The sequence below is a fragment of the Schistocerca americana genome, chromosome 4 (assembly GCF_021461395.2).
Source record: "Schistocerca americana isolate TAMUIC-IGC-003095 chromosome 4, iqSchAmer2.1, whole genome shotgun sequence".
NCBI lineage: Eukaryota > Metazoa > Arthropoda > Insecta > Orthoptera > Acrididae > Schistocerca > Schistocerca americana.
In genome coordinates this window covers 199443356-199459744 of record NC_060122.1, presented here as the reverse complement: position 1 = coordinate 199459744, position 16389 = coordinate 199443356, and the positions used below count along the sequence as shown (strand labels likewise).

Sequence of the window (16389 nt, the reverse complement as noted above, 5' to 3'; positions counted from 1 at the left end):
TTGGCTCAGAAGGGGGTAAATTATGCTGCCACAAAAGTCTTTGGTCACTTAACTAATGGTTCAAATGGCTCTGAGCACTATGGGACTCAACTGCTGTGGTCATAAGTCCCCTAGAACTTAGAACTACTTAAACCTAACTAACCTAAGGACAGCACACAACACCCAGCCATCACGAGGCAGAGAAAATCCCTGACCCCGCCGGGAATCGAACCCGGGAACCCGGGCGTGGGAAGCGAGAACGCTACCGCACGACCACGAGATGCGGGCGTCACTTAACTAATAGCTTCAAAAGTCTGACAAATAGCCATATAGCATTTAAAAGGAAATTAAAAGAATTTCTTAATAGCAACTCCTTCTACTCATTAGATGAATTTTTGGATATAGTAAGTGGGTAATTTCCCAACCTCCACAGAAAAAAAATTGAGGAGTGTCATGTATATTTTGTCTAATGTAATATCTTGTATAGACACCTTTTATTAACGTGACACGTTCCACATCATTACGAAGTGTCGTATTCATGATCTATGGAACAAGTACTAATCAAATCCAACCTTGCGCTAACTACATTTGGAAGTTGTGGAAACTTGCGGAAGTCGATTTACTAGAAGCTGATCGAACGTCAAAGAACTTACAAGGAATTACGAAAGTTTACTTGCTACTGAAGTTCACAGTGCTTGACAAACTCGTATGACAGACGACGCTGAAACCAAGCGTCGCAAGCGAGATGTAAACAAATTGAGTGACACCTGGGACAATGTGGAGCAGGTCGTACACTATTTGCTGGGTGGGGCACAGAAAAGTTATGTTATTGTTTCTCTTTTGTCAGCTACTGAACGACGCCGACGGTAAGCAAAACAAGCTTGTAAATGGAACAATTCTCGACAGTCAATATTATGACAGGAGTTTTAACAAGTTTCTTGTGCTCAAGGCGGTAATGCATGGAAATGAATTTTATATTACCGCTATTATATGGTAGTATATGCGACAGTGCAATCCCAAGTGAAATTATACGATCATAATATTTAATTATTCCCAGAAAATTTTACAATGATAATAGTTATGTTAGCATAACACCAAAAGGATGTTCATTATCTTTCAACATAGTACACTATTCATACTACACTCATTACCGCATGACGGGACAGTAACTGCAGTTACATTTTCATTACGTATGTAGAGTTCCAGTTTGCCTTAGAATAACTGAATGAGTATTCCTCCAGAGCTCCCCTGGGTGAAAGAAAATTAGTAGTATTCACATTTCACTGAGGCTGTATTTTTGCAAACCAGTATTGTATGTTACCCAAATAACATTTGATTTTGTAGTCTGTTGTACGTATCACATGTGCTTAAATTGCCGTTTAAAATGTGTTGATTTAATTATTTCTTGAACCGACATGAGCAGTACATCCGTTGGTAGTTTAGCTACATAGTTAATAAGTTAGTTACTTTCATGTTCCATGGATCAATTTGCACGTTAATTCGTCATGACGTGGAACGACTCTTTTTACATTCATATTGCAAATTAATTTCTACATCTATTTGTACTCTAAACATCACCATATAATTATTTTTCCCGAAATGAAAACAAGATATACGGATTGAGTTAGCAATTCCTACCCATCACCTTTAACACATTACAAACAGAGCAATTTTCTATGGAATAGGAAGAGTTGGCCAGGAGAAAGTTTTTAAATTTATTTTAAAATTTTACTTTGCTGTCTGTTAGACATTTTGTATCACTAGGTAAGTGGTCAGAAATTTTTGTTGCAGCTTTGTGCACCCCTTTCTGTGCTGAAGACAGCCTTAATGTTGAGTAAAGAGTGTCATTTTTTCTTCTGGTATTGTAATTATGTACCTCATTGTTCCTTTTGAACTGTAGTGGTTTATTTACAAACTTCATTAGGGAATAAATATACTGTGAAGCAATAGCAAGAATGCCCAACTCCTTAAACAGATTTCTACAAGATGATCACGGGTGAGCACCACACGTTATTCTTTCAGCACTTTTTTGGGCATGAAGACCCTCTTTCTTAAAGATGAATTACCCCAGAACATTATTCCATATGACATTACTGAATGAAAATAAGCAAAATATGTCAACTTACTGATTTCTCTCCCTGCCTCTCACTCACCCCTCCCCCCCCCCTCCCAATGTGTTAAGATTCTAAGACACAAATGTTGCTGAACTAAGTTGTTTTTGGATTTCCAAAATGTGCTTTTTCCAATTTAAATTCTCATCAATATGGACACACAAGAATTTTGAAGTTTCCACCTTGTGTATTATTTCATCACCATGTGTTACACTCATCACTGATACAGTACCCCTAGAGGAGCATAATCTAATCATAAGTGGATGTCATGTGTCTTTTTGACTTCAGGGTAAGACCATTCGCACAAAACCAGTCAATGTTACTTTTGAGAACATTGTTCACCATTTCTTCCATTTCTGTATGTATACTGGGAGTGGTTACAATACTGGTGTCACCTGCAAAAAGAACTAATTCTGTTTGTTTTACATTAGATGGTAGATCTTTTACATAGGCGTGTATGAGAAACAGTAGTGGGCCTAAGATTGAGCCTCAGATAAACCTGTGTGTGATTTATCTCCAGTCAGAATTATGTCCCTGGATTCTGTTGGTTGAATTACTACTAGGTACGATTTTCTGCGTTCTTTTGGTTAGATATGACATGATCCATTGGTTGGCTATACCATCAACCCCATAAAACTTCAATTTATCTAGGAGTATAATATGATTCACACTGTGTGTATATGTGGATACCTGTAAATAAACAGCGTTGTGCAATAGAATGCATTACATTTTATATGTAGTATCATATTCCATAGGACATGCGGAATGTGTAACTGGACTTGATAATGATGTGTTTGCTTGTTTTCCTAGTTTGAGTGTGTGTTTCCTTCTGCCTTTTTTAGTTTAGCCCAGTGGTCCCATGTAAATGGTCCTTTGGTTGGTTGGTTTGGGGAGTAAAGGTACTAATAATTAGTATTAAAAACAGTCTTGATCACGATTTATTTAACAAGGTGACCGGTTTCGACCACTACTGTGGTCATCTTCAGACCATTGAGTAGGAACCTCTTTCTGTTGGAGAATCCTTAGTATGTTATAAGGCTAAGATGTTGTCAGACCTTATATTGGCTGTTAGCATTACAGACAAATGCCACATGAGCAAAACAAACAATGTTAGCACTTTTGCTCATGGTCAGATGGTTGATGCCCAGTTCATAGACTACTCCACCTGCAATTTTGTGTAGCAACTGAGCTTAATTAAAGCTTCAGTACTACTTGACCAGTTCACAACCAAGCTGTCATTGTGCAACCTCACTTAAAATTGAAGCTATCTTAAAGGTCATACTGTCATCACATTTTACATTCCAAAACATAATGCAGATGCAAAACAAATTAATGCTCCTTTCTTTTTCTGTTTGTGCATATGTGAGTTTGCATTTCACATCATTATATGACAGGCCACAGCCAACATTTTGTACTGTTAGGTTCAATTCACACTATTGTGGTTGTCATGTGCTCCTATGTCAAGGATCTATGGTGAACAACATATTTGGAAGAAACTAGTGCCCTCAGAGTGCACTGCAGTGTGTAACTGTGTTGTCAGCAGTCTTCATGTATTACAACAGCTGATAAAGTGGTCACACTGCGGTAAACAGCTCTCCACTTCTGTGTTAAACAGTAACAACTGGCGAACAAGCATTCGGTTCAAAAACATCTCCTCAGTGTGGGCTGAAGAACCAGCAACCCACACATGAGACCTCTGCTCACTGCTCACAACAAGACACTGAAATTAGTAGAGGTGAGAGAACACTGTCACTAAACATTCATCGGATACAAGAAAGTCATCTGGACTGATGCGTGTGTGTGTGTGTGTGTGTGTGTGTGTGTGTGTGTGTGTGTGTGTGTGTGTTGTGTGTGTGTGTGTGTGTGTGGGGGGGGGGGGGGGGGGGGGGGGTTGGCATGTGTGCGTGTGTGTATGTGGTGGTGGTAGTTGTTGTTGTCATTGTTATAAATGTTATAGTTCTTAATAAAATAAAAAAAGGTTCAAATGGCTCTGAGCACTGTGGGACTTAACATCTGTGGTCATCAGTCCCCTAGAACTTAGAACTATTTAAACCTAACTAACCTAAGGACATCACACACATCCATGCCTGAGGCAGGATTCGAACCTGCAACCGTAGCGGTCACACGGTTCCAGACTGAAGTGCCTAGAACCACACTGCCACACTGGCCGGCGTTCTTAATCATTCATGGATTATATTTACAGAGCTTTGAACAAGAAAAGTGAGTTATATATATAGTCATTTACATACTTACACTCCTTGTTTGACAAGAATGAGTCAAGCTGTTAGTTATGATCTTACAGTAGAAAGCATCCTGCCATTTACCTCAAGTTGCTTAGGGAAACAGGATTCGAGTACATCAAAAGTTGCTCCTTTGTTTGTAACTTCCTATTAATGCATTTGCTTAGGCCCAGATGTTGCTGCTTATATTAAAATTAGTGAATCTATAAAACTGATTATAAATATTTCTTTTCCAGGTTCTATTTACAAAAACCTGAGGCACTTTGAGACCCTTCACACTTCACATTTCAAGCACACAATTGTGAAAAGAGGAACAAATCCAAGCCCACATCCATTCAATAAAATAAAAGAGGTGTCATTCAGCACTCTGGGAAGGTAGTATCCAGTTATTTAATTACAGTAATAAGTATCAGGTCACTGATTTTCATGTTGATTAAGATTTTAAACAGAGTATATTTTGCTGGTCTGCATTCTTGTTCATTATTTTCAGGTATAGTTGTATGTTCAGAAAGCAAACTGTTTCTGTATGGTAATGTGCTTTACGTCTGATGAGCTCAAGTGTAAATCATGTCTTGAAAGTTTTTCGTGTGAGTGTGCAAGGTAATAGAAAGAACTTACTTTTGTGTGTGTGTGTGTGTGTGTGTGTGTGTGTGTGTGTGTGTAGAAGATGAGGAAAGCTGCAGATTTAATCACATTTGATAAAGGGTATTTACAGGAAAAGATAATTATGGAAATGAATGTTCATGAGGTGCTCACATATAGTTGTTACATTGGGCTAGACATTTGCCTCTTTTTGTTTTAGAGATTTCCGTCTGATACTGAGTCCGAGGAAGGATATTCTTCACTCCAAATTTAAGGCATATTCAGTTGACAGTGAAGGAACAGAAAAACCTGTTTTTGTTGGTGAGTTAACATCCATATTTTCCTAGCATGTCTTTGAGCTAAATAACTCTAAATATCAAGCAAGCGTGCTAGCAGTATGATCCAGCAGTATCACATCTCCCATGCATAGAAAAATATTTGATTATTGGTGGTGCATGCCAAAGTTTTATGTTGTGGTTTGTTATTCTATCCAGATGAATGTTGACCAAATTTTTTGTCGTTAATGTGTTGGCGGTCACACTTGACAATTTCTGATGTTGGGTGTTGAGATAATAAAATATAATACTTGTTACTTCTCTTTCTTTTTTTTTTTAATTGACGTACTTTTAAACCCTGTTATCTCTATTCTTCTCCAAATGCAGTTGTGATGATAATGTTAGATTTTTTTAAAGTAAGTATGCCGTTTTGTTATTGCCATATATTTTTTGGAAGCTGTTGATGTTAAGTGTGACAGATCAAACCAAAATGGTAACACAGCAGAAACAATGACCAAGGGTAACAAAATTAATATACTTAGTGACTCTTAAGTTTCACATGGTGTATTATGAGCAAAAAAAGTTTTGAGCAAATGGCCACATATGGATAGTATTTCAGCAACAGTCCAAATTGTCATCAGGCACACTGATGCCACGAGGCTGGAGTGCTCTTTTATAACTGCTGGCATCCACTATTTCCTTAATAGCACAAGTCATCTGTTGTTATAGGCTTGGAGCCTGGTGTCACACTAGGCTTACTGTCACTGTCCTTGTACTGCCAGCAGTCATAGATGTACCCTATTGTGCCACTTTATCACTTTCATAATCAGGTCGAGGCCTGCTGGCTTTTGAGCAGATGGTGTGTAAGGTCATACGATTCTTCCGATGACACTCTGAGTAACAATGTCTTGTGAAGTTTTAACATTAATGGATTCTTTTGTAGTGACTCCCAGAAGTAAAAAATCTGAGTACGCACCATCATTTGGTCAAAATTCAGCTGCCAAGCAATGTTTTGCAACTTCTGATTTGTGTGGTTGTTGCATAGTTCTGAATATTTGGCTGGCATACAGGTGTTTGAGAAAATTAATGAAACTGATTTTTATCTACAAAGTTTTTATTTATTCATTCATTAATTTTTGTCTTTCAAACAATAGTACTGTCCCCTTCAAAGTAGTTCCTTCAGCAACTGTACTTGGGCAGAGTTGTTATTCCCAGTTTTGGTGACAGGGCTGAAAAGCTGCAACTGGTAGGGCTTTTAACATGTTAGGCACATTCTTTTGAATGTTCTCTAAAGTCTTAAAACTGTATCCTTTTAAGACATTTTTCAGTTTCAGAAAAAGAAAAATGTCACAAGGACTCTAATCAGGTAACTAGAGGGACTGTGGAACAACATGAATGTCTTTGGAGATCAAAAATTGTGTGATGGAAGTGGCCGTGTGACATGGGGCGTTGTCATGATATAGCATCCACTTATCTGCAGAGTGCAAATCTTCGGTCAAAATTTGATGTATGGTATAAGTTTAACAAGTCACCCATTGTCCTTACTATTAAATGTCAGTCTGATCTCACAGAAGCATGCACACGTTTGACATTTTTGTCAGTTTTTGAAGTTGATGGTATACCTGAGTGAGGTTCATCTTCATTGTTTTGTCAGCCTTCAAAAAAGATTTGTCCCAGCGAAAAAATTGTGCTCTTGATAAAGAATTTTTCCTAAAAGCCTGTTTCAACTTTTCAAGGGTCGCACTCTGACTCCCCAAGTTTAATACAAAACTTGATGGCTTAACATTCCTCTAAATTTTGCTGTTCCATTTTCATAACACACAACAAAAACACAACTTCACTGGCACTCTAAAAAATTATGTGAGGGCTATACGGAGCTGAAACTCTGGACTGAGAGTCTGGAAGGGATGAAGACACCACCTTAAGCAAGTAGAACAAAGTGGTGTCAGATTACTCACAGTGTTGTCAGTCTCATCACTTTTGTCACACACCTTGTATGACTGGTCAGAAGGGATTGGATAAACACTCCAAACCTGCAGAATCCAAAGTTCTTTTTATCCTGTCCATGAGTGATTTAATTTTTATCGGCAGGCATAATGTGTTTTTCACATTGTGGCCAATAATATTGCCCACAGAATGTCATCATACTATAAAGGTGAATGGATATGACCACTCTGCCTCCAGCTGGCTTGTTCATCCAAAGCCCAGCAGTTTTCTAGTGTTCAAGTCTGGTTATTAAGCTGAAAGTCATGACCTGCTCCGAGCCCTGCAGACTAGGATTTTGAGAATACCTCTTCTATACACAGGATGGTTGTGACTGCCACTTTACAGATACTGATCCACATGAGTGATTTTGTAGTAAATATTGTGTCTTATTGTGCAGCCCATTTTTTTCATGGCCAACATAACAAAAAATGGCTGTTTGCCATTTGTTTCTATTTATATCGCAAGTATTATGTTACAATATATGTAATTTAGATGAAGGAAGTCTGTTTGTTTTTCCATGGGGCTAAATCACCAATGTCTTGCCTAAATATTAACCATATGGTTTCCATGTAGCTATTTTCAGTGATTCCCGAGAAGGTCAGGCAGGAAAAGTGGTCTCTACTCACACATACACAACTGCCAAAAGTAAACTTCTCAAGAAGGACATGCCTAAATCTTCTAAAGGCAGAGAAGTTTAGGCAGGAAACATGGTCTGTCTTTGCACATGCACAGTTGCCAAGGAACAGCTTCTCAAGAAAAGGAAACTTGGCCGTGTGACATCTGAGGGAAGATGCGTACCAGCAAAGCAACTGTATTGTTGACAAAGTATAGCGTTGTGGAAATGGTGAGATGCCTGCTAGCCTATTCTGAATATAGAAAACTAAAGAAAGGTCCAACAAGGAATATCTAAGAGAAGCTACTGAAAGTTCTTCAAACGTCCAATGTATTGAATGAGGTTACCAGGAAGTTATGTATCCACCAACCTTCATTCCTTCATAGGAAGACAAACCACTTTGGCCCATCATCAGTAACATTCGTATCTGAACATGTAGTCTTGTCAAGAACTTGAAGGACCAGATCCTTAACTCACTGGAAGTTGCGTAGTTGCTCATTCAGGTTACATTCAACGCTCTTATCTTCTTGTCAGCTTTGACACAGGATCCCTCTTCATGAGAGTTTCTCTAGAAGAGTCTTTCAAGCTGCCCAGTGAGAAATTGATGGCAAGACAACAGACATGCTTGTATATGGAGCACTTGGAAGGGGAAGCACTGTGAAACCAGCTACACAGGAGACATGCTATGTAGAGTAAACATTTGCAATTTGGTTTCATCAAAAGTATAAATTACAGGATTTTTACAGCATCTTAATTCAACAGGTCTTTAATGTTGTACTCAGAATTGAAGTCAAAACAAATAATAAAATGCCCACTTTGGATTTGCCAGCCAGAAAGAAAGCAAACAGCACACCTGGAACATATTTTTTCATTCAATTGGTCAATAATATTTGCATAGTGTTTGCCAGTTATCATTTCACCATTTGCAAGTCAGTTGATGAGAATAATCGAGCAGGCTAGAAAACACTGGGCATAATCTCTTTGGCAGTTGTAACCAAATTCACCTAGTTTGCTGCTAGTACACCAGATTCCATCCATTGCCTTGGATGCTGTTTTATATGTAGCATGAAGAAGTGGATCCATGCCTTCTCCCCAGTAATACATCTGCACTCATTGGGTGGATTTCTTTCCACATTTGCTTTTTTTTTAGCATTCAACCAAAACTGCACTCAGCTTCTACAAAGATTCCTCATAATTAACTCTTTCTAGAAAATACACCACACTCTTTCTCTTGATAAGCCTATGAGGTCAGCTTTTTCATGCAACTGTCACCACAGCTTATTGTGCACTTTCTCAGTGTTTTTGTCTTTGGTTACCTCTTTGGGATGCCCTTCATGCAAATCATTGCCAAAAGACATAGGCCACATTTGAATTCATTCATTTCTTAACTGTTGGAAAAAATGAGTTACTTTATATTCCATGGCTCATTTGTGTGACTAATCATATTGAAGTGGAATGAGTCATTTTATATTAATATGCAAATGCTGACCATATACAAGTTTTTTGTAATTTCTTTAAATGCAGATGTGAATTAATAATTCTTACCCACCATCTTAAATATAAGTTCTAGAGAATAGGAGCTATCAGCAAGAAACTTTTTCATTTTGTTTTCACATGCAGCTCTGTAGTCTGTCAGACATGTTATGTCATCAAGTAAGTAACCAAAATTTTTGGTGACAGCATTGTGCACCACTTTTTATGCTAAAGACAACCTCAATGTGGTTGGTTAGTTGCGTGTTCCATTGATCAGTCACGTGGTATGGTGGAACATGTCAAGTGCACAAGAAATGCACATATGAAACAAGATCAGATTTCAAGATTAATATTTTTGTTATTTACCCCTTTCCCTTAAATGGCACAAAATGCATATACTGTATTTATAGATTTATTTATTCCTATTCAAGGATTCATCTATGGTACAGAAGGAGTTGTCAAGGAGATATGATTTCAATTTATTTGTGAAGCTATTACTGCTGTCTGTGAGACATTTTATTTCATCTGGTAATTTGTCGAAAATTTTTATAGCGGCATATTTTACCCCATTCTGTGCCAAAGATAGGTTGAGTAAAGGATAGTGTAAGTCTTTCTTTTTTCTGGTATTATAATAATGAATGTCTGTTGTTTTTAAACTGGTCCATTTTGTTGAGAACAAATTTCATTAGTGAGTAAATGTACTGTGAGGCTGTTGTAAGAATTCTCAATCTTTTAAAAAGATGCCTACAAGATGTGTGACTATGAACCCCACACATTATTCTAACCACTTTCTTTTGAGCAGTGAATATTTTTTGTCTAAATGTTGAGTTACCCCAAAATATTATTCCATATGACATCAGAGAGTGAAAGTATGCAAAGTATGTTAGCTTCCTAATTTATATATCCTCAGAATTGGCAATTATTCTGATTGCAAAAGTTGCTAAACCTAGTCGCTTTAGAAGATCCAAAATATGAATTTTCCAATTAAGATTCTCATCTATATGTACACCCGAAAACTTAGTATGCTCTACTCTGTCTACTGACTTCTGTTGATGTGTTATATTTATTGTAGGAACTGTATTTTTTGCAGCAGAAAATTGGATATACTGTGTTTTTTCAAAATTTAGAGGAAACCTATTTGCAGAAAACCAATTAATGACTTTTCCAAAGACCTTATTTGTATCATTTTCAGTTGGTCTTTCTTTTATTGGATTAAGAATGATGCTTGTATCATCAGCAAACGGTGTCAGTTCAGCTTCCTGTTTCAAATAGGTCGTTCACGTATATCAAGAACAGAAGGGGACACATGATTGAACCCTGTGGAACACCTAATGTAATTTCACCCCAGTTAGATGAAGTGGCAGACTAATGAATGTCTCTTTTTGCTTTCTGATATTGTAATTATGTATATTATTATTCTTTTTATACTGTAAACAGTGGTCAAATGCCTAACTCTTCAAACAGATATCTACAAGACAATCATGGGTGAATATCACATATTGTCCTTACTGCATGTTTCTGAGCAACGAACGCTTTCTTTCTTAAAGATGAGTTACCCCAGAACATTATTTAAAGATGAGTTACCCCAGAACATTATTCAGTAAAGCATTATTGAATAAAAATATGCAAAATATGTTAACTTACTGATTTCGCCCCTCAAGGTTTGTAGTTATTTGAAGTGAAAATGTGGGTGAACTGAGTTGTTTTAAGAGTTTAGAATTTTTTTTCCAATTTCTCATTTTTCCAAGTTCTCATCAATACAGACACCTAAAATTTTGAAATATCCACTTTAATTATTGTTTCCTCACCATGTGATTCATTTGTCATTAGTGTGGTACCTCTATATGTGTAGAAATGAATACACTGTGTGTTTTTGAAATTAAGAATGAGGCAATTTCCAAAAACACCCTCAGTAATACTTTTAAGAAGATTGTTTATCATTTCTTCTGTTGCTGTGTTGTTTTTAGACTGATTACAATATGAGAATCATCTGGAGAAAGAACTAATTCTTCTCATTGTAAATTAGATGGAATGTCATTTATACGAAATCATTGATGATAATGACCACGTCAGCAAAATATGGCTGCAGAATAGCATAATTTGCGATGGCATATAATTAAATCAGGCAACAGGGAACATTCCAGGATTTTGTTAGTGTTCCAGTCCTATTGTTTCAAGATCAGCATTGTGGTAGAAGGGAATGATGTAACAATGGGAGTGCAAAAGGATGTGCCATGATTGTGAGAAACAGTTATTAAGGACACACAGATGCATGAAATATGGTTATGATACTTTATGCTTAAAATGCTGTGCTTAACAATGCACAGGAAAGTAAGGTTAGCTTATCTCATGTAAATATTAAGGGATTGATTAGTAACGCAGAAGAGCTTCTTGTCTGTTCAGAAAATTTGAAGAGTTCTGATAAGACAGATGCCCTATGCCTGCCTGAGCACCACATAACCACAGGGGTAGATAAGTTACATAGAAGAGATTACATTATTTCAGCTTACTCATGCAGAATTAACATGGGAAAAAGAGGAGATGTTACATATAAAAAATGGAAAATCCAGAAAATCCTGATGAAGGCCTGTTGGATCAGAAGCTTTGTTTGACAGTCTTTTTGTTGTGCCTTTCTGTGACTCAGCATCTCCGCCATATGGTGAGTAGCAACTATCCTTTTCATAGTACAAGGTGTTTATAAATGAATATCGGGGTTAACGCTTTATAATATTTCAGTTGTACATACGCAGCACGCAATGTTTCTATCGCAATCCGCTAGACAGCGGTAGTAGCAAAGATGGCGACTAGTGAACAGGAAGCATTTTGAGTTTTGCAGTTAGCAAAGACTGAATCTGTAGTTACTGTGCAACATGCATTCCAGCTGAAGTTTGATTGTGATCCTCCAAGTGATAATAACATTCGTAGATGGTATCATCAATTTGAAGATACCGGCTGCCTTTGTAAAGGGAAGAGCACAGGGCGACTAAGAGTTAGTGAAGAGACTGTTGAACAAGTGAGAGAGTCATTCACTCGTAGCCTAAAGAAATCAGTCCGGAAAGCTAGTCGTGAATTACAAGTCCCCGTGTCGACTGTTTGGAAAGTTTTAAGAAAATACGTACTACTACATCCTTACCATTCAGTTATTACGAGCTCTAAAGCCGGCAGACCATGGATTATGTTCCAACTTCGCAAATGAAATGTTGTTGCATGATGAAGATTTTCTGGATCATGTTGTCTTCAGTGATGAATCGACCTTTCACCCTAGTGGACATGTTAACACTCACAGTGTGCACATCTGGGGCTCAGAAGGTCCTCACGAGGTGGTACAAATGCAACAAGATTCCCCTAAAATGACTGTTTTTTGTGCCATATCCTAGCAGAAAGTTTATGGGTCTTTCTTTTTTGGTGAACCTGTTTTTTGTGCCATATTCTAGCAGAAAGTTTATGGGCCTTTCTTTTTTGGTGAACCTACTGTAACTGGCACTTCTCACCTTGATACACTAGAGCAATGACTCTTCCCTCAGTTGGAAGAAGATGAGCCAGAGAACTTCATTTTCCAGCAAGATGGTGTGCCACCTCACTGGCATAGCGAAGTATGTGATTGGTTGAACTTCACTGTACCCAAGTGCTGGGTAGGCCACAATGCCTCCACTACCAGCAGACCTCCCTGAATTAAGAAACTGGATTGAAGCAGCTGTTGCTACTATCACTGAAGACACACTTACCGACATTTGGGAAGAACTCGGCTATATACTTGATGTGTGCCGTGTGACAAATGGTGCTTACATTGAACATTTATAAGGCTCTTGGTGAAACTGTATGAGTTGCTCTTTCATTTGACATATCATTTATAACTGTAAGTTTAATATAATAAATATTATAACGTGTCAAAACTCCAATATTCATTTATATACGCCCTGTATTATAGTTGTTAGATCTATTAAGACAGAACACAAGTTTAGAAACATTGAGAAAAGTAGTTTTTTTTGTGATCAGCACACAGAGGTTTGTGCTTGTGTATTAATACTGAAAATAGTTTACTTTTAATTGTAACGGTATGTAGGTCCCCACTATTTGAGGAATCCGGATTCCTTAATGTGCTATCTGTCAGACAGCAGCAAGCAATTAACAGTCTGTGGTGATTCAATGTAGATTTTCTAATGGATCCTAATAAGAAAAATGATCTGGAAACCTTATTTGGATCCTTAAATTTGATGTCAGTAATTAATTTTCCATGGATGGATAAAGATAGTAGGACCCTGATTGACAATGTTTTCTTTCATGAAGCTCAGTGCAAGAAAACAACTGTTTACCCAGTAACAAAAGCTCTCTCTGACCATGAAGCACAGTTAGTTACGATAAATAACAAAGTGCCTTACAGTATGGTTACTTCTCAGTGAAAATCAATTAGAGTAATTAATGATTCCAGGACAAATGTTATTGAAATAGTTAACAGGAGATGGCCTGGGATGTAATTTATAATGAACCAAATGCTAACATAAATTAATCTAGTCCATGATAAATTCTGTACATTATTTGAAAATAGCTTTCCACATAAGCTACTCAGAACGGACGCTAAAGAGCCAGGTAAAAAACCGTGGGTAATGGGGGGGGTGGGGGGTGGGTGAGATTAATGTATCTTGTGAAAGGAAAATGGAGATGTATCTTTTGGCAAGAACAAGTAGGGATCCTGCGGTAGTTGCATACTATAAAAACTACTCAAAATTACCAAGAAAGGTTATTAAAAATTAAGGAATTTGCACGTAGTATCAGAAATCAGTACTTCCGACAACATGCTTAAGGCTATATGGAATGTAGTGAAACAGGAGACAGGGCAACCAGCCACAGAACAAGACATCACTATTAAACTGAATGGAAGGGTTATAAAAGACGAGTCGTAAATAGCAAATGCATTTAATAACAATTTCTTAAGTATAGTAGAAAGCATAGAGAGAAACAATTAAAGAGCAAAACTACAACAGTATGTTGAAATGTAACTCTCCTAAAATTCAATCATGTAAATGTGTCACCAACTTCTCCTTCTGAAATTAAGAAAATTATACACACACTCAAAAATAAAAGTTCATCAGGGTTTGATGGAGTTTCTGATGGAGATTTGTTTCCATAAGCCCGGTCTTATCCACAATATGTAATGCGTCTCTAATCCAAGGCATTTTTCATAAATACTGAAACATACTGTTGCTAAACCCTGTTTATGAAAGGTGATAAGAGATGTCAATAACTACTGACCTTTTTCACTTTTGAGAAGGTTTGTGTATTCTAGAATAGTATCTCACCTTAACAACAATAGAATCCTTAGGAAACCACAGTGTGGGTTTCAGAAGGGTTGCTGTACTGAGAATTCCATTTACATGTTCATTTGCCAGATTTCCCAAGCATTAAATAATAAAATAGTGCCAGTACTTATGTTCTGAAACCCCTCTAAGACATTTGACTCTGTGAATCACAGCATTCTCCTAGATAAATGGATGTTTTATGGGACAGCCAACCAATGGATAATGTCATATCTAACCAAAAGAATGCAGAAAATTGTACTTAGTAATTCAAGCAATATAGTCCAGAGACATGCTTCTGACTGGGGAGTAGTCAGTTATGGGTGCCCCACGGTTCAATCTTAGGTCCACTACTGTTTCTCGTATATGTAAACGATCTTCTGTATAATGTACAACAATCAGAATTAGTTATTTTTGTAGATTGCACTAGTATTGTAATAAGCCAAAGCATATACAAGACGTACATAAAGTCTGGGAACATTTTCAATTATTTATTGCATAAGAACTAAACAGTCTGGATGATTGGATGATTGACTGATCTGGCCTTGTAACAATAACCAAAACGGCCTTGCTGTGCTGGTACTGCGAACGGCTGAAAGCAAGGGGAAACTACAGCCGTAATTTTTCCCGAGGGCATGCAGCTTTACTGTATGGTTAAATGGTGATGGCGTTCTCTTGGGTAAAATATTCCGGAGGTAAAATAGTCCCCCATTTGGATCTCCGGGTGGGGACTACTCAGGAGAACGTCGTTATCAGGAGAAAGAAAACTGGCATTCTATGGATCGGAGCGTGGAATGTCAGATCCCTTAATCGGGCAGGTAGGTTAGAAAATTTAAAAAGGGAAATGGATAGGTTAAAGTTAGATATAGTGGGAATTAGCGAAGTTCGGTGGCAGGAGGAACAAGACTTCTGGTCAGGTGAATACAGGGTCATAAATACAAAATCAAACAGGGGTAATGCAGGAGTAGGTTTAATAATGAATAAATAAAATAGGAGTGTGGGTAAGCTACTACAAACAGCATAGTGAATGTATTATAGTGGCCAAGATAGACACGAAGCCCATGCCTACTACAGTAGTACAAGTTTATGTGCCAACTAGCTCTGCAGATGACGAAGAAATTGAAGAAATGTATGATGAGATAAAAGAAATTATCCAGGTAGTGAAGGGAGACGAAAATTTAATAGTCATGGGTGACTGGAATTCGACGGTAGGAAAAGGGAGAGAAGGAAACATAGTAGGTGAATATGGATTAGGGCTAAGAAATGAAAGAGGAAGCCATCTGGTAGAATTTTGCACAGAGCATAACTTAATCATAGCTAACACTTGGTTCAAGAATCATAAAAGAAGGTTGTATACATGGAAGAATACTGGAGATACTAAAAGGTATCAGATAGATTATATAATGGTAAGACAGAGATTTAGGAACCAGGTTTTAAATTGTAGGACATTTCCAGGGGCAGATGTGGTCTCTGACCACAATCTATTGGTTATGAACTGTAGATTAAAACTGAAGAAACTGCAAAAAGGTGGGAATTTAAGGAGATGGGACCTGGATAAACTGACTAAACCAGAGGTTGTACAGAGTTTCAGGGAGAGCATAAGGGAACAATTGACAGGAATGGGGGAAAGAAATACAGTAGAAGACGAATGGGTAGCTCTGAGGGATGAAGTAGTGAAGGCAGCAGAGTATCAAGTAGGTAAAAAGACGAGGGATATTAGGAATCCCTGGGTAACAGAAGAGATATTGAATTTAATTTTTGAAAGGAGAAAATATAAAAATGCAATAAATGAAGCAGGCAAAAAGGAATACAAACATCTCAAAAATGAGACAGGAA

The 16389-nt window shown here is 37.5% G+C and overlaps 1 protein-coding gene across 1 annotated transcript in view; it reads left to right on the top strand.

The window, feature by feature from the left end:
• The first annotated feature begins 676 nt into the window (after positions 1 to 676).
• LOC124612669 (ADAM 17-like protease) overlaps positions 677 to 16389 on the top strand; it is a 135748-nt gene continuing 120035 nt past the window's right edge. The window contains exons 1-3 of the mRNA XM_047140994.1: positions 677 to 845; positions 4567 to 4705; positions 5133 to 5233. Of these exons, the coding sequence (XP_046996950.1) occupies positions 755 to 845; positions 4567 to 4705; positions 5133 to 5233 (331 nt within the window). The 5' untranslated portion in view covers positions 677 to 754. The remainder of the gene's footprint in view (positions 846 to 4566; positions 4706 to 5132; positions 5234 to 16389) is intronic.